At 39.0% G+C, this 19,853-nt stretch overlaps 1 protein-coding gene across 23 annotated transcripts in view; it reads left to right on the top strand.

The window, feature by feature from the left end:
- Positions 1–19,853, top strand: part of DMD (dystrophin) — a 2,667,987-nt gene that overhangs the window by 2,617,098 nt on the left and 31,036 nt on the right. For all 23 annotated transcript variants that reach the window (XM_086387503.1, XM_086387509.1, XM_086387510.1 and 20 more), the window contains 2 exons: positions 8,592–8,835; positions 10,019–10,142. In XM_086387503.1, the coding sequence (XP_086243629.1) occupies positions 8,592–8,835; positions 10,019–10,142 (368 nt within the window). The remainder of the gene's footprint in view (positions 1–8,591; positions 8,836–10,018; positions 10,143–19,853) is intronic.

The following is a 19,853-nucleotide window of genomic DNA, read 5'->3' as shown; positions in this document are numbered from 1 at the left end:
GTCTAACTACTCATGAGGGACTCAAGTCAGGACACACAAAGCTTAAAATTATGATTCTCTTTGAGACTGTTATAGCTTTTTGCTGACCACAGATAATGAAAGTTTGATATTTTACTATATATGTTTGAAAATTGAAACACACTTTTCCCAATGGTACTATTCCTGGAGACCAGACTTCCTCACTTCTAAAACCTTTCCCATCTTAGCATGCTTTTTGGATGGTTAAAACTAGTCACTGTCATACTCGTCTTGGGTTTTGTCTGTCTACCTTATTTCTAAGTATAATGGGATTTTTAAAAATGAACTCATTTTAAAAATGAACTTGTTTTGAACCTCTGATTAATACACTTATTCTTAGATAATACTGTATTAGTCCTTGATCAGGAATTTGATCAAATTTGAAAAAAATCTCAGTCATTGAAGATAAAAGCAAACTAGAGTCAATTAATACTGTCAGGTTCTGTCTCATGGAGCTTGAGCAAGATATAGATTGCTATGTCAAGGACAACTCCTGAGAATAGAGTATATCTAAATATATTAACCCTGTAAATTTGGTCTGAACAGTTTATTACAATAATCTATGGGTAAAGTTTTATCATGTGGTCACATGCCCAGCAAATTTGGTCAAATCTGAGGAAATCTCATCCTAGTGATCTTAGCTTAGTGATTTCATTTTGCCCAGATGGTCAGCTGTGATACACTTTACTACAGCAAAGATGATGGAAAATATAGAGTAATTACCAGATTCTGGGGGTAGCTACTATAGTGATGGGGGGTGGGGACTAGAATTAAAGAAAATATGATGAATCAACTTGTAAGTGTTCTCAAGCTAACCTATATATATAAAGAGCGAGTGTGTTGTTCTTTAGTTGTTCAGTCGTGTCTGACTCTTTGCAACCCCATGGACTGTATAGCCTGCCTGGCTCCTCCATCCATGGGATTTCCCAGGCAAGAATACTGGAATGGGTTGCCATTGCCTTCTCCAGGGGATCTTCCTGACCCAGCTATCAAACCTTCGTCTCCTGCATTGGCAGGTGGGTTCTTTAGATGAGCCACCAGGGAAGCATGTATATATATATATATGTGTGTGTGTGTGTGTGAGTGATATATATATATATGTGTGTGTGTGTGTATGTATATATATATATATGTGTGTGTGTGTGTGTGTGTGAGTGATATATATATATGTGTGTGTGTGTGTGTATGTATATATATATATATGTGTGTGTGTGTGTATGTATATATGTGTATATATATATATATATATATAGTGCCAAGCTCAGTAGGTTTTACTAGATTGCTGTTCTTTCAGATAGTTTAAGTGCTTTCTTTTGGTAAGTAGGGATTTCCCTGGCAGCCCAGATGGTAAAGAGTCTGCCTGCAATGTGGGAGACCCAGGTTCGAACCCTGGGCCAGGAAGATCCCCTGGAGAAGGCAATGGCAACCCACTCCAGTATTCTTGCCTGGAGAATCCCATGGAGGGAGGAGCCAGGCAGGCTACAGTCCATGGGGTCGCAAAGAATCGGACACAAATGAGCGACTTCACTTTTTGGTAAGTAGCTTTCAACACACCGAAGTTTGCAAATCCACAGAGTAGACAATATAGGGAGAAAGAAGTCATAATAATTATGAATACTTAGAATGAGCCAGGCCTGGTTCTAACAGAGCTGTACATAGAGACTGTAGACTGCACTGGCCCACTGAGCCTCCTGACATGGTAAGAGCTTAGGGCAGTTTTCTAGCCTCAGCAGTTGGCATAGCCTGGCTTTGAATCAAGGTCTTTCTGACTCCCAAACCATTCTCTCAAGCCCTCTTCTAATTCCCGCCTCACCCATAGGTTGCAAAAGGGACCAAAAAGACAGTGTGCCCAAAGAAAAATTATCTCACATTTCTTTACTTGATTCAATATTGTGTTTCAATGCAGATATCACTGGAAGAAATGGTACGATTATAAAATCCCACTAAGGTTTATTCAGTAGAAAGGGGTTGGAAATGAAGAGCTCTGAATGCATTACAAGGGGACAATGCTGAGAGAAGGATTGGAAACAAGAGCCTGGGGGGTTCCTGCCATTTTTACTGTTTTGCTTAAGGCAAACCTAAAATATGCATATTTTTACTTCCCACCCTGTGAGCGGCTCCTTAATTAACACTGGTAGTGCCAAGGCATATTAATGTCTCTTTTTCTCTGGTTTAGGGGTATTTTTGACTTTGTGTTTGATAAAACTTTACAGTATAGCTTTAAATATTTCAACTATAATTGAAAAAGGCTCTGTGCAATTTCCAGTTTTTAAAATACCTCACGCTTATGAAATGTGTCTTTGCCTTTTTTTTTTTTTTTAGAAACTGCTAATTTGCCGGATTTATAATTGCCATAGTAGTTCTGTGTGATTTACTACATGTACCCAAATCCACATTGGTGGATATGATTTAGCAGCTTTTAATACTATACGAGGGTAAAGCTGGATTTCTCTGGACCTAATCTTTTTAGAGGCAAACCTTTGTAGTTGTTCTCGCTTTATGAAATAGATGTTATGTGTGCTCATGCTTTGATATACAGTTGGATGTATAAGACTGTTAAGACTATGATCACTGAAAAGTGATCTTCATACAAGTATTTAATTACAGTAAGGAGGTTCTATTTAAAGAGTACATGACCTGCACTGAAAACACTTGATTGACAGCAATAGATTAATAGAAATTACACAAAGATTGTTGTAATGTTCTTTATTGCAACTAGCAGAGAGCTAGTTATGATTGCCAGAGGGGCTGGATGCTTTCATGTTTTCAGCACGTGGAGGTAAAGCCAATTTGATTTCTCTCTTTTCTGTCTCTTATATCCATTAGCTAGTTAGGAAAAAAATATTTAATGCAAATTTGTATCTGGACCACCACATTTATACACATGATGACATAAAATTAATCAGATAGAGCTACATAGTTGTAGAATGGAGGGATTTTTTAAAACTCTGTGGAGAATAAATTAATAATAGATGGCAGACTTTTTTTTTTTTTTAGCATAACTGGCTGCAGGAAGAAATTGTGGTGACAGAAACCATGTGAAGTGAATTTGAATTAGTGTTCTTTAGGGATACCAGAGAAATATAATTTACAAGATAATCAGGAGCCTAAATAGATTCTCTGTGGAGTCGGCATCTGATTCCTGACATACATTCATCTATGTTGAAATGACTCCACAAATACCTTCCAACAATTAGAGAGTCAATAGGAGTGAAATGTGCATGTATAACTTCAAGAAAAGCAAAATATATATCAGTAATAATACAAATCGACCGCCAACTGTTAAAATGAGTAGATTGTATACTTGTGGTTAAGGTTTAAAATGAGTCACCTTGGAACAGTGGTATCTCATTGATCTTTTATGGGAATGCTATATCACCTATGTGCTTTATAAATACTGTATCCAAAAAAATGTAGCATTATGATATACTTTAAAGGGTACTGACATAGATGTTTTTAAATATAAGAAAATGACTTAAGCCCTTTAGCCCTTATAAATATTTCCCAACCCCTAAAACCACTCTGTAACCATGACCACATTTATTAGGAAATGTATAGTAAAAGTTATCTCTAATTCAACTCTTTGAACATCAGTTTTTCTTGGTAATCTTGAAAATGTATAAATACCTGTAAAAGAGAATTTAGACTCGAAAAACTTCATGTTTTACTTGGTTTCTGGCAAACATACCTCCTTTTGAGCTATTTCTGGCTGTTTTAACCTTTGCCATTATAACTTGTCCTGCCTCAGAACTTCAGGGGAAAAAAGTATTCTTTCAAACTCAGACCTGTTATTCAGCTTAATAGAAGTTTTATGTGTGCCACATATTTGTTTAGGAGAAGGTACTTGTTTGGTTCATTGGACCCTGCTGTGGTAAATTTAGATTTGAATGAGTGCTGAGGAAACCTTGATCAGACATTTATAAAATCAACACATCCTGGTAGCTTTCTGATTAATATAATGTTAGCTTTTGCTTTGAGGTGGCGTCTTCTGCTCCTTCTATTTTTCCAGTGGTAGGTAATATATGGAGTGAAAAAAATTAAAAAGTCGTAACTGTGCTTTAAAACAAGATGAACATCTCTGTGGACCAGAAATGGTGGGCTAGGCAGTAGTATGTGGGGCTTAGTCAATAAACTTTCAACTCCTGTTGGAATAGCAGTAATTAAAATGCAGAGTCAGACACGACTTAGTGACTAAACAACAGAATTCTCCTCACCAGCTCGGGGCACAGAGCCAGAAATTTGAAATCAGGGTCCTGCCAAAACACACATGGAGGGAGACATACACATACTTATGTGAAAAAGTTGAAGTGTTGATCACTCAGTCATGTCCAGCTCTTTGCGACCTCATGCACTGGAGCCCGCCAGGCTCCTCTGTCTATGTGATTCTCCAGGCAAGAATACTGGAGTGGGTTGCCATGCCCTCCTCCAGGGGATCTTCCCCCTGAACTCAATAGATATGGTAAACTAGGCTGGACCCAGAGGAAGTAAGGAATTGAAAAGAGATGATTCTGAGGACTTCACTATACAAAGCAGTAAGAAAAACAGATAAATATAAATAAGCAATTAAGAAAGATAGGGAATGGACCATAAGGCTGTAAAATATACCTAGTACAAGGTTCAGAAGAAGAGAAGGGAGGAAATGGCAGAGAAGCAATAACCACCAAGAATCTTCCAGAACTGAAGAATGATGTGTGTCTTTAAGGAAACGGTCTCCTGAGAGAAATTTCAAACATCTGGGAAGGCAAGAAAGGCCTGTGTAGAGCAATTGGTATTCTTTACAGCTCAGCTTTGGGAAGTCCTGACTGATTCAAATGAGTTCTCTCTGTTTTTTACTGGAAAACATAAAAACAGAAATGCAGTATGTTGTATATATTAAACCATGGTTTCTGAACAAGGGCGCTTATAAATAACTCATTAAAGGAGAGCTTCATGGAAAACTAGGCCCAAACAAACACCTCTCTGGAAAAGGTAGATAACTGTGTGAGAAATAAGTGGTAAGACGGTAGTCGTTTGTTGTACTATTCTGAAGCCCATGTCTAAAAGCAATGTTTTCAAAAAGGTCATTGTGGATGACCCACTCTGGTAGAAAGAGTTTTGAATAGGATTCTGCATATAAAAAGGTGTTATCAGTTGGGACATTTCAATGAAGGTGGATTTCTTTTAGCGGATACTTCAAGCAGAAAAACATAGATAATAATTTCTATGAAATGAAACCCTCTGAAGAGTGGATGATGCTTCAAGTTCACAGAAACATTTAGATGATTGTCAATTGAGTGGCCAGAAATTGGATTTAATTAACATGAACTACTTGTGTTGGCTTATACCCAGAGGACCTATGTACAGAACCTAGCTAAGGGTAAACTTATTTTGATGAATTTCTTCTTATTACTGCTTTGTCAAGGCAGATTGCTAGGAAACAAACTACATGATAACTCTCTGTGAAGACTGACAGCAGACAGAATTTCAGTCAATACAAATAGAGTATATTCCTGTAAATGAAAAAGATCATTGACTGATTTCCCTGTATTACTTGAAACAGATTCCTGGAAAACTGGTAACATTAGGTATAGGGTAGATCTTTGTGCATGCTAAGTCACTTCAGTCGTGTCCTGACTCTTTGTGACCCTATGGACTGTAGCCCACCAGGCTCCTCTGTTCATGGGATTCTCCCAGCAAGAATACTTGAGTGGGTTGCCATGCCCTCCTCTAGGGTTCTTCCCTGGGTAGAACTTCAAACAAAAACAAAAAAAGAGATTAAATTGGATTGAAATAAAATCTTCTTTGGTATGGAGGTCCAGCATTTTGAAACTGGACGTTCTGGAAGATGTGCCATTCCTGAGGAACGTTCATTCCAGGTATGGAGCAACAGAAAACATTTTCCTAAGAGGAAAAACCCTCTTGCAAAACAAGAGCCTCTGGAGACACAGGTTTGATCCCTGGGTTGGGAAGATCCCCTGGAGTAGGAAATGGCAACATGCTCCAGTGTTCTTGCCTGAGAAATCCCATGGACAGAGAAGCCTGGCAGGCTACAGTCCATGGGGTTGCAAAGAGTCAGACACAATTGAGCACACACACATAACAGGAAGCCTGATCATAAGATTATTTTTCCTCCTCCAACTGGACAAGGTAAAAACTCTTCTTGACTGCTCACTACTTCTTCTCCTGTCCTTTCTCATTGATAGAGATCTTCCACCTTTGTAGCTAGGACATTCTCTAACCCAATGAAATAACATCTGTGAACAATAGAAATCTACCATCCTATTTTGGTGTTCATTATAACTGGAAGAAGGATACCAAGAGTTCTAATCATTTGCTAGGTACCAAATAACAGAAGTGCCCTCTGTTGGTATTCTCAACAATTTGAAAGCAAGAAGGAAACCCATACCCCTAAATGTCTCTATTAAAAAACATAAAAAGAAAGGACTTAAGTATTCAACTTAAAAGCTAGGGGAAAAACACATTAAGTTATAGGAGATTATTTGACATAAAAGGCGCCTGGGGTAACTGAAGAGCTTAACCACAGCCCTGATGTAAAGACTCAATAATGCAAAGTCAGCTGTTTCCATTTTATTCCATACAGTCAGTGTCACTCAAACGCTAAATGTCAACAAGGATTTTCCTGGAATAGGAAATCTTGACTCTAAAATCATAGAGATGATCAAAGAGATATGAAGAGCCAAGACAATTTTATGGCAGAACAGAGTGGGAGTGAGCAGGCCTACCAGATCACAAGATATTCACAGCCAAGGTGTGGAATTTGCACAGGGACACACAAATAATAAACCAACCACAGAGAATAGAGACCTCTGAAGCACACTTGTGTATTTATGTGTGCTCAATGGACTATAAAAATGCCATTGAAATCAGTGGGAGTCAGGGAAAGGTGGCCTATACAAGGCACAGGGCTGGCTTAATAAGTTATCTATGTCAGGGGGAGTCAAGTTAGATTTCATGTTCACACCAAACAAAAGATTCTGGGTTAAGTTGTAAATGTGAAAAACAGAGTTGTAAACTCTAAAATGTAGGTGTACAGGAGATTTTCTTAAAACATGACACTCAGAAAACATGGAGAAATGTTTTGAAATGAAAAATTGTTGTATAATAGGATGCCAAGAGTAAAAGTCAAAATTAGCTGTGCTAAGAGATAGTATTTGCTATGCTATAATTGGCAATAAATAAGCATCTAGAACATATCCAGAATTTGCATAAGAAAAAGACAAGCCAGTAGGGAAGCAGCTACGGAAACATTAAAAGCCAACTAAGATGAAAGACGTTCATCCCCTAGGAATTCCCTGGCCATCCAACGATTCTGTGCTTTCACTGCCAAGGGTGTGGGTTTGATCCCTGGTCAGGGAACTGAGATCCCATGAGCTGTGTGGCACAGCCAAAAAAAAGAGGTCAGCCTCACCAATAAAATGTACCCATCACCTGAAACTTACATGTTTGGTAACACCAAGGATTTGTTGAAGATGTGGCCAAATGGAAAACCTCACTCACTGATGGTGGGAGAGCGAATTGGTATAAAAACATTTAGGAGAGCAGTTTGGTGATCTGTGGCAATGTTGATGGTGGTGCTAGAACCCAACAATTTTACATCTACATATATTCTGTAAAGACTCTTTCAAACAAGTATTCAAGGAGACAGGTAGAAGGAAGTTCGTTGTATCGCTGTTTGTATTGGGAAAAGTTGGGAACAACCTAAATGATCTTTGACAGGAGAATGTGGATGGCATATTCAAGCTGCAAAAGAATGTTGAAGGCAAAAAGCAGCTCTTAGAATGGGATGTATATGCTTCAACAAAGTTCTTAAAGTTTAAGAACATGCTATGTTAAATAATGCTATTAGATTGAATCGCATGAAACGGCCATTTATGTAGGTTTAAAAAAGCTGAATATCACTAGCTTTATTAAGTTCAACCTAGTAATGGGGATATCATGGTAATGCTGGACATGGAACTCAGGATGGCTTTATCTCCTTAGGGGTAGTGGTGAGCAGGGGACTGATACAATAAGGAGAACTTGTGGGGAAGCTTCTGCTGTAACTGTCATATTTTATTTCTTCAAAATTTTGAAGAAAATATGGCATATGTTAAGTATATTAAAGCACCATGGTGGGTACATGGGTACACTCTTACTATGTTCTTCTACCACGCTGTTGAAAATATTTGATCATTTGTTTAAGCAAACCCAAGTGTCAATAGAAGTAGAAGAATTATAATCCGATGACATTCTAAGGCAATATTTACACAATGATTAACTCCTTTGCTGCTTAATTATGTAAACATAGCACTCACAAGGCTAGAAGTATAGAAGATTGAAAAGCATCTCCCCTCACACACACCAGGCAGACGCTTCAAACTTTATTTTGTTTTTTTGTTTTTTTCTTTAAGCATTGCTAAAATTGTCATCATAAAAACCATTCATTAAGTGCCTCTCTTTTGCTTGCTATTGTGTTTGGTGGCGGTCAGATATATCTCTCTGCCATTAGTATAAGAAATGTGGTGATGATATTCAACTTCCTTTTTCTTGTTTTTTCCCTTGTTTTTTCCCCCCACTTCTTTGATGCCAAATAGGAATCTGCAGGCTGAATATGATCGTCTCAAGGAGCAGCATGAACATAAAGGCCTGTCCCCACTGCCGTCCCCTCCTGAGATGATGCCCACCTCGCCACAGAGTCCCCGGGATGCTGAGCTCATTGCTGAGGCCAAGCTACTGCGTCAACACAAAGGCCGCCTGGAAGCCAGGATGCAAATCCTGGAAGACCACAATAAACAGCTGGAGTCCCAGTTACACAGGCTCAGGCAGCTGCTGGAGCAAGTGAGACACCCCTCTCTCTAACATGGGATCTTTACAAAAATCCACTTTCCCCACTTACAACTAAGAACTAGAACTCTCAGTCCTTTTCAGAAAGGCAGCAAACATTGATTTGGTCATTATTCAGTGTGTGCTTCGCCAAGTGCTAGATAGCAAGGGATATAAGAATAGGAACGAAATGAGCATGTTGTTTTATGTTGCTTCCAGATTGTGTTCTATGAAAATGTGTTTTATTTGACCAATTTAAAATTCATCTTGGGAAAAAAATGCAGAAAGGTTTCTACTGGTATCCGAAAGTGAAATTTTTACCTCTTGAAAATCAGGAGCTCTCTTTTTTGCAGTTACTCTTATTTTGTGGTATGCCTTTGGTTTCTTTTGATAATCCCTAAAACATAATTTAAGTGGCTATTGAAAATGTAGCAGGATATTGCGTTGTAGAAGACCCTTCCCTGCACATAGTCCTGGCTTTCTGGGAATTATAAATTTTGAGATATGGTCTCTCCATCTTATTGCATAATACTTCACAAAAGTGTGAATTTTCCATTACATTTTTATGGTCTCATTTGGGCTTCCCTGGTAGCTCAGTTGGTAAAGAATTCACCTGCAACACAGGAGACCCCAGTTTAATTCCTGGGTCGGGAAGATCCACTGGAGAAGGGATAGGCTACCCACTCTAGTATTCTTGGGCTTCTCTTGTGGTTCAGCTGGTAAAGAATCCGCCTGCAATGCAGGAGACCTGGGTTTGATCCCTGGGTTGGGAAGATCCCCTGGAGAAAGGAAAGGCTACCCACTCCAGTATTCTAGCCTCAAGAATCACATGGACTGTATAGTCCATGGGGTCACAAAGAGTTGGACATGACTGAGCGACTTTCACTTTCACTTCACATGATTTCAACATTCTCACATGACCTTCTACATCTTTCAGTTAGTGTAATGATTTTCTATATCTTATTCCACTGTAGCTGTACTGTCTTTCAAACTTTTAAGGGGGTATGATTCAGGTACAAAGACAGTATCCATGGACCTTATCAACTGTGAAATTTCCCAAACTTAACTGTTTGTGGGAGATTTCTAAGTAGGAAAAATCATAATTTCAGAGTCTTGAGTGTCTATAATGGGTTTATATTTATGTATTTGTTTGAGTGTTTATTATGAAAAATAATTCTATTTTCTTTGGATGCCTTAGCCCCAGGCCGAGGCCAAGGTGAATGGCACAACGGTGTCCTCTCCTTCTACCTCTCTTCAGAGGTCAGACAGCAGCCAGCCTATGCTGCTCCGGGTGGTTGGCAGTCAAACTTCAGAATCCATGGGTAAGTGTCCGTCTTAGCTACTCCTCGATTTTGTCATCTCTTAAGGTCTGGAAATGATGAACTATTTGCAGCAACTTTTAAATTGTCTGCTCAATTATTTAATATCAGCTATGGACCAGAGGTTGTCATGAATGCCTTGGGGGTACAGAGATGAAAGACACAGTCCCCTTACCCTCTAAGGTCTGGCTGTTCAGTTACTAGAGTAGGGCCTTGTGGTATTAAAGTTTCAGTCATTTAGGAGATCTGAGAAGGATTTTTGATGAATTGATATCTGTGAAGGGTTTTGAAGGACAGAGGAGGAACTGAGCATTTGTTGAAGATGGAGAGATGAAGGCCAAGGGCAGGAAAGAGCCAGGGTTCCAGACATTAGAAAGATAGGATCCCAGCAGGAGTGGGGGAAAGTAAGGCTGCAGAGGAAGGTGAGGCTCACAACACAGTGATGTGAATACTGGGCAGAGGTGTTTGGTCGGTGTCACAGAGCCACTGAGCATCATTTAGCAGGTAAGAGATAGCTACAAAGATGCACTCTGGCAGCTTTATCTGTCCCAGGGTAAAACTTCTATAGTTTGAAAGACAAGTGAGAAGGCAGTCACAGAGGCCAAGTTATGGGACTTCTGAGGATGCTTAAGAGATGTCTGGGATGGGATAGGAGGAGATGACTGTGACTTATTTGAAAATAGAGTACCCAAGACCAGGGGACTTACTAGAAAATGTAAGGAAAGGAGGGGAGAGGACTTGGTTGGAAGAAGATGGTGATCCTTTTGAAGGTGGAGACACTGTCTTTGAGGAGGTGGTAAAAGGGCAGTCTGGATTTGAGAGTGAACCTCACAGAATGGGGAGCTGAAAGGTGTGAGAGGAGAAATATAACAAAGGTGCTTGGTTTCAGGGCCTTGGGGAGGACCTCCATTTAGTTGATGGGGGAGTAGTGTTGGAAGGTGTAGACACATCAAGTCATATTCTCCAGACTGAGAAGGAACGTTAAGACCAAAAAGTGAAGCAGCTAACTCCATAAATAAAAGCCAGCTTTCATTTCTTTTGTGAAGGAAGAGGAGATGTTTGAAGTTGTTTTCTCAGCTTTGCCACACCTCAGTGATTTAGGGCATCGGCTGCTCTTGCTTCCATCTGAGATCTGAATCGAGCTAATTGACTGTTGGGAATGTAAGCAATAGCTCAGCATCTGAAAACATATGCCTTTTTAAAGTCCTTACATTCCCAAAACAATGGAGTTTTAGTATGTCTTATTATTTCCTACTGCAGGATTTTCTCCTTTTTTGAAGTAAGCCCAGCCTGAGAAGCTAAGTCACATATTTGAGAGGTGAGATACAAACCCCTGGGTGCTTAGAAGTATTAATTATTTAGACCTGTCACCATGAGCCCTGAGGCAGCATGCCTATGAAAGCACCCAAATTAAAGTACACCTCAGGCTGTGGGCCTGATGATTTGTGGAGCTCGGAGAATCATGGCAGACCCAAATACAAGGACAGCAGTGCATTTGCCAGTGGCTGAGTTAGGCTAAGAGATAACTTGCCAGTGTCAATGGATAAGCTCTATTGTTAGTGAGTTTGTTCTCTGAAGAGACTGAATGAGAGGTGATCCCCCCCCCCACTGTTGTTGTTCATTTGCTAAGTCGTGTCAACTCTTTGTGAACACATGGACTGCAGCACACCAGGCTCCCCTGTCCTTCACTGTCTCCCTGAATTTTCTCAAATTCATGTCCATTGAGTCCTCACTGTAAAGAAGGGGCAGGGAAAGACCCTCTTCTTGAAAGATGCACATGTGTTAAAATAAATGCAGTGTGTATCCTCATGCTTTGAAGCTCCAAGGTGTGATAAGGCTGGGATTTGCTGAACCATACTCTGGTAGAATGCCAATATATAACCCCAGGACTCTGTAAAGAGAAGTACAGGTGAAGTCATACTAGGTGATCTATCTAATGAGTTGGAGTGTTTCCTCAAACCATGACATACTTAGCAAATGTAAGTCTCTGTGTACCATGTGGGCATTCTGTACATTTTTTTTTAATGGGATGGTGTGCTATGAAGTTCACATTATGTTTTCAAATAAGACAAATAGAAGTGGACGAAGTCTGTCTTCCCAACAACTTATCTCTGACTCCTTAACTTGTACCCAGTCATTCTTTTTAAAGAACGTTTTGTATTTTGTTTAAACAATGTTAAAAGGTTCCTTTACTGCTTAGAACAACTTCAAACTTAGGGCAGAATTGCAATTTAGTCAACGTTTTGCCAATTTGCTGTATTTATTTATGTTGACATCTTTGTGTCTGTGTGTATGTGTGTATATACTATATATATTCCTGTTTTCTGTGCATGTATAGTTTTACTCATTGAATGACTATATTTCATACATAGTAACATTTCACCCCTAAACATTTTAACATGTATCCTCCAAGGTGAAAAATCTTTTCTTACATAGTCACACTCAGGAAATTAACACTGATATGCCACTATTATCTAATATATAATTTAGATTCAGATATCCCACATTCTGCCAATAATATCCTTTCTATTAATAGCTTTTTATCTTTTTCATTTAGAAGCCAATGAAAGGTCACCCTTGGCATCTAGTTGTCATGTCTCTTGAGTTTCCTCTAATCTAGAACACTCGCCCAGCCTCTTCAGATGTTGCAGGACACTGGCATTTCAGAAGAGGTCAGGCCAATTGTTGTGTAGGATGTTTCTCATTGGGGATTTGCCTGCTTGTTTACTCCCAGCTGGATTCAGGCTAAGTATCTTATGCCAGATTATCACATAGGTGATGCTGTGTCCTCAGCACATTACTTCAAGGCTTTTTCTCAAGATTGCCAGGTAGACCTCTCTCGTGAGTATGTTATGGATAAAACCAGATAAAAATAGAACACACTCTGAAATCATGATCAGCCTCCAGAACATCTCTCCCACTTTCTAAACTGTATAGAGGTACCAGTTTTCCGCATTTTCTTCCTTTACCTACCTGCCTTTTTTAGCTTCATTCAGGTATAAATGATAAAGATGTATTTTTTTTAATACAATATCTTTATTTGGCATTGGGTGTCCTGACATTTGTTCATTACAGTCCCTTAAAAAACAAACCAAAAAATCAGAACAAATTAATCAAAAATAAAGATCCAATGGCCCTATGTACATGTAGCAGAGACATCCCAGGCATCTCTCATGTGCAAGAACATGCATACACACACAAACAGATGCACACACATACTCCCCACACACCCTGGGAGACAGTTAAGGGGTTAATAAGCTTTGGGGAGTGCAGGGAAAGATGTATTTTTAATGTATACATCTTGATAAGTTTGAGCGTGTGTGTGTGTGCACGTGCATATATGTATATATATGCACACACACACACACCCATGGGCTTCCCTGGTGGCTCAGTGGTAAAGAATCCCGCCTGCCAATGCAGGAGACATGGGCTCAGTCCCTGGGTAGGGAAGTTCCCCTGGAGGAGGAAATGGCATGCCACTCCAGTATTCTTGCCTAGAGAAGCCCATGGACAGAGGAGCCTGGTGGGCTACAGTCCATTGGGTCGCAAAGAGTTGGACACGACTGAACAACATGATACCGTCATCATAAGCAAGGTACTAAATTCTTCCTTCTTTCTCTCTTTCCTTCCACTTTATTCCTTACCATGATATTCAAAATCCACCTTCCTGTACAACTCATTTTTTTCTCCCTAGTTAAGTACTTAACCTCCTTAAAAGCAAAGACTAAGTCTTGCTCATTTTCTTTGCCAATTGATCACCTTTTATGCAACAAGCATTCAGTGAAATGCTTCTTGAATGAATATTTTTAAAGTCAAGCGCAGTACACCATTATATAGATACAGAATGATTTACACACTGAGGAAGTTTCACTGGAGTTTCTGGATCAAGATGACAACATAAGATCCTGAACTTCCCTCCTTGCACACAAACACGGAATCTACAACAACTACACACTGAGTAGTTCCCTCTCAAAGACATTTAGGAAATAGCTGAGTGAGTCCTGTACATAAACAATGGACAAACAAAAAAGCCCACATCCAGCACTAGGAGATGTAGAAAACAAAACTAACGGTTACCAGGGGAGTTGGGAGATTGGGACTGACATATATACACTACTGTATATAAAACAGATCATAAGGACTTACTGTATAGCACAGGGAATTCTACCCAGTACTCTGGAATGACCTATGTGGGAAAAGAATCTAAAAAAGAGTTGATGGATGTATAACTGATTCACTTTTCTGTATACCTGAAGTTAAGAACATTGTAACGCAACTCTACTCCAATAGAAACTAATTTAAAACAACATAGGAGTGTCTGAGCCACAGTCTTGCTGTGAACCCCATCCCAGTTATGGTGACACACAGCCAGGAAGGAAATCACAACTATTAGCTTCTCTCTGAGTAGTAAAGGTTTGAGTCCCAGCTCTTAATATGTCCTTCTACCTGAGAGATGGGCTCCCCAAACATTTAGCATCCATAAAGTCTAGAAAGCCAGAGTGAATAAAGAGACAGTACTTACAGGGCTCATGGGGACTCACCATGCCTAACACTCCCCCTGTCCAGCTGCACAGCATAAAGGCAACAGGCTAGAATGCACCCAGTCTTTCCATGAAAGAGGCTCATTTGTTTATATCTTAAAAGCCTCAGCCTGAAGAGGCAGGCTTCTAATGTAACACTCCAGGGACTGACTTCCATACTATCCAGAGATGATGTAGGCCAGCTAGTGCCATCTGACCACTCCTGCCTCGCTCCAGGTCATTGGTATCTCCCGTAAAGGAGCTTGTGCACATATCTGCTGTTCTGGTAGTCAGTGGGGGGGTTATGTTCACAGCTCAGTGAAATGGTAGCATACCAAAAGAAAAAAAAAAAAAAAAACAGCAGTTTTTAAATAGCTAGCTATCTTCACAGAGCTCAGTGCAGAGGGAGCATACAGAAACTTACGTCTCCCAGTCTTTCCCTAAAAGAGGTCTGTTTACATACTTTAAAAGCTGTTGCCGGAGGCTCAGTCTTCCACTCATCTTGCATCTAAGTGCTGACTGAAATCCTCCTCCCCGTTGGAACACTGACAGGTCTGGGCACACCCTCAACTACAGAGGCACTAAGAACAAAAAAGCCTCCTTGGACAATCCCGAGAGTTTCAGAGATGATCAAGAGGTTGGGCAGAGCTGAAAAATAAGGCTCATCTCCTACCTGAGATTACCCCTTCAAGATGGAAGGGGTAGCTTGTAGCTAATGCATAGAAACCAACAGAAGGCAAACAAGGCAAAGGGAAAAAGAAAAGAGAAATACGTTCCATAGAAAAAAACAAGCTAAAACCTCAAAAATGACCTTAAAAGAAATTGAGATCAGTGTTTTCCAAATAAAGATTTCAAAACAGCGGTCACAGAGACGCCCATCAAGGTCAGGAAAACAATGCACAAACAAAGTGAGAGTTCCAACAAAGACAGAAAATATAAATGACAAAGCAATGAATACAGTAACAGAACTGATAAATACAATAGAGGCATTCAGCAGCAGACTAGACGAATTGGGAATAAAAGATGAGCAAACTCAAAGAGGGCAGTGAAATTCATCCATAATACACCAAGTTTTTAAGTAGCTATATGGTTAGAGAGAAGGGATAAATTAGGAGTTGGGGATTAACATATACACACTACTATATATAAAATAGATGATCAACAGGGAACTCTTATCAATACTCTGTAACAACCTATAATGGGAGAGATGGATGTAAAAAAGAATATTTGTATATATAACTCAATCACTTTGCTGTATCTGAAACTAACACAACATTGTCAGTCAACTATATTTCAATAAAAAAAATTAAAGATAAAGAGAAGATAGCTTAAGGAACTTATTGTACACCATCAAGCAGACAAAACAAATATTCCTAACATAGAGTCCTAGAAGGAAAAGAGAGAAAGGAGCACAAAACTTTCTTAGCCTGAGGAAGGAGACATACTGTCAGGAAACCTGGACAGTTCCCACACCAAGACACATCATAATTAAACTGTCAAACGTTGAAGACAATGAGAAAGTCTTAAAAGCAACAAGAGAAAAACAACTTCTTACATACAAGGGAACCCCATAAATCCATCAGCAGATTTTTCAACAGAAACTTGACAGGCCAGAAGGGAGTTTCATGATATATTCAAAGTACTAAAAAAAAAACTGCCAAGCAGAATACTCTATCCAGCAAAGTTGTCCATCAGAATTGAGGGAAAGAGAAAGAATGATCCAGACAAGCAAAAGCTGAAGGAAAGCAGCACCACTAGACCAGCCTTAGAAGAAATGTACAAGAGACTTCTTTGAATGAAAGGGTCATAAATAGTAACAGGAAAACATGGAAGTATAAGTCTCACAAGGTAAGAATATAATTAAATTCAGAATGGCTAATCGCTTGTACATTCAGTAGGAAGGTTAAAAGACAAAAGTGATAAAAGTAACTGTTACCAAAATAATTTGTTAATGGACACACAAAACATGTAAATTGTGACACCGAAAACATAACATAGGGAGGAGAGTGAAAATGTAGAGCTTTAGAATGTATTTGAACTTTTGTTATTATCATCTTAAAATAGACTGTTATGTTTCATCTAAACCTCATGGAAACCACAAAGCAGAAACCTATATACAAACGATAGGAAGAACTCTAAGCATGACACTACAGTCAGTCATCAAATCACAGAGAAAGAGAGTGAGCAGAAAGGCAAAGAGGAGCCACAAGACAGAAAACAATCTTTTAACTGGCAGTAAGTACATATAGAAAATGAAGATCATGGCATCTGGTCCTATCACTTCATGGGAAATAGATAGGGAAACAGTGGAAACAGTGTCAGATTTTATTTTGGGGGGCTCCAAAATCACTGCAGATAGTGACTGCAGCCATGAAATTAAAAGATGCTTACTCCTTGGAAGGAAAGTTATGACCAACCTAGATAGCATATTCAAAAGCAGAGACATTACTTGGCCAACAAAGGTCCATCTAGTCAAGGCTATGGTTTTTCCTGTGGTCATGTATGGATGTGAGAGTTGGACTGTGAAGAAGGCTGAGCGCCAAAGAATTGATGCTTTTGAACTGTGGTGTTGGAGAAGACTCTTGAGGGTCCCTTGGACTGCAAGGAGATCCAACCAGTGCATTCGGAAGGAGATCAGCCCTGGGATTTCTTTGGAGGGAATGATGCTAAAGCTGAAACTCCAATACTTTGGCCACCTCATGCGAAGAGTTGACTCATTGGAAAAGACTCTGATGTTGGGAGGGATTGGGGACAGGAGGAGAAGGGGACGACAGAAGATGAGATGGCTGGATGGCATCACTGACTCGATGGACGTGAGTCTGAGTGAACTCCGGGAGTTGGTGATGGACAGGGAGGCCTAGTGTGCTGCAATTCATGGGATCGCAAAGAGTTGGACACGACTGAGTGACTGAACTGAACTGAAGTACATACCTATCAAAAATTACTTTAAGTGGACTAAATCCCCCAATCACAATATAAGAGTGGCTAAATGGCTGAAAAGCAAGACTTACAGTCTCCCAAGGCAATAGAAATAAAGAAATAGAACCTAATCAAACTTAAAAACTTTTGCACAGCAAAGGAAACCATAAGCAAAATGAAAAAACAGCCTACGGAATGGGAGATACTATTTGCAAATGATACAGCCAATAAGGGCCTAATTTCCAAAATAGACAAACAGCTCATACAACTCAACAGCAAAAAAAAAATAAATAAACAACCCAATTGAAAAGTGGGCAGAAGACCTAAATAGACATTTCTCCAAAGAAGAAACTACAAATGGCCAATAGCCACATGAAAAGATGCTCAGCATCACTAATTATCAGAAGAATGCAAATCAAGACTACATGAGTTATCACCTCACACTGGTCAGAATTGCCATATTAAAACTCTACAAATAACAAATGCCAGAGAAGATGTGGAGAAAAGGCAACATGCCTACACTGTTGTTGGCAAGAATGTAAGCTGGTGAAGGCACTATGGAAAACAGTATAGAGGTTCCTCAGAAAACTAAAAATAGTATGACCACATGACCCAGCAATCCCACTCCTAGGCATATATCCAGACAAAACTCTAATCCAAAGAGACACATGCATCCCTATGGTCACAGCAGCACTATTCATAATAGCCAAGACAGTTACGTGACCTAAATGTCCATCAGCAGAGGAATGAATAAAGAAGATGTGGCACATATATACATTGGAATACTACCCAGCCTTAAAAAAAGAACAAAATAATGTCATTTGCAGCAATGTGGATGTAACTCTAGATTATCATACTAAGTGAAGTAAGTCAGAAAGAGAAAGACAAATACCATATGGTATCACTTGTATGTGGAATCTAAAATATGATACAAATGAACCTATCTATGAAACAGAAACAGACTCACAGACATAGGGAATAAACTGGTGATTGCCAAGGGAGAGGAGATCAGGGTTAGCAGATGTAAACTCTTATATATGGAATGGATAAACAAAGTCCTACTGTAGGGCACAGAGAACTATAACTAGTATACTATGATAAACCATAGTGGGAAAGAATATTTACAAAGAATGAATATATGTATAATATTATGTATATTATGTATACATATGTATAATATGTATGATACTATGTATAATATGAATCATTTTACCATACAGCAGAAAGTTAGCACAACACTGTAAATCAACTATTCTCCCCCGCCCCCCACCAAATAAAAAGGAGAAAGAAAAGACATGTGACAAAGAAATGCAATACATGACCTGGATCAGAGAAAAAATATATAAGTATATATGTTACACGTACATGTATTTGGTTATAGTTATAAAGGATATTATAAAGGCAGTTGGTGAGATTTAAATATAGTCTACACACTAGATGATAATATAGTGCCAGTGTGGTTCCATAAAATAAGAGTTCAAAGAGATAATGATGAAGTACTTAGGAATAAAGGGGCCTGAACCTTACATTGGAATGAAAATGGGTCACTAATAGTAATAACAACAATAACAAATCTATGTCCTTAGAGAAAGAAGCAAAGCAAATATGGCAGCATATTAACACTTGGTGAATCAAGGTAAATGGTACACAGGAGACTATTTTACTATTCTTAGAATTTTTCTGTAACTTTGAAATTTAAATAAAATTTAACAGAAGCCCTTTCTGACAGAAACAGCAGGAAATAAGACCTTGCTATAGGCTTCCTATAAAAAAAACTCACTTCAGATATAAAGACATAGAAAAGGACTTCCCTGGTAGTCCAGTGGTTAGGACTTTACCTTCCAATGCAGGAGGTGTGGGTTCAGCCCCTGGTCAGGGAGCTAAGATCCGCCATGCCTCACAGCCAAAAAAAAAACAAAACATAAAATGGAAACAATATTGTGACAAATTCAATAAAAACTTTAAAGATGGCCCACATCAAAAAAATATTTTAAAAAGATGTAAAGACACAAAGATGAAAGGGATGGGAAAAGATATTTCACAGAAATAAAAACCAAAAGAAACCTGGGATAGCTTTACTTATATCAAATAGACTTTGAAACAACTAAAATAAGAGACAAAAAAGGGCATTACATAATGATAAAGAGGTCAGTCCAGTCAGACCTATAACATTTGTAAATATTTATTTCACCCAACATGGTGAATATAAGGCAAATATTAACAGACCTGAAGGGAAAAATAGATACCAGTACAGAAATAGTAGGGGATTTAACCA

The sequence above is a fragment of the Bos grunniens genome, chromosome X, assembly GCF_055505025.1.
Source record: "Bos grunniens cultivar Pamir isolate PY7600 chromosome X, Bosgru_T2T1.0, whole genome shotgun sequence".
Lineage (NCBI taxonomy): Eukaryota > Metazoa > Chordata > Mammalia > Artiodactyla > Bovidae > Bos > Bos grunniens.
The sequence above is the reverse complement of the archived record's forward strand: the minus strand, read 5'-3'. Positions and strand labels throughout refer to the sequence as shown.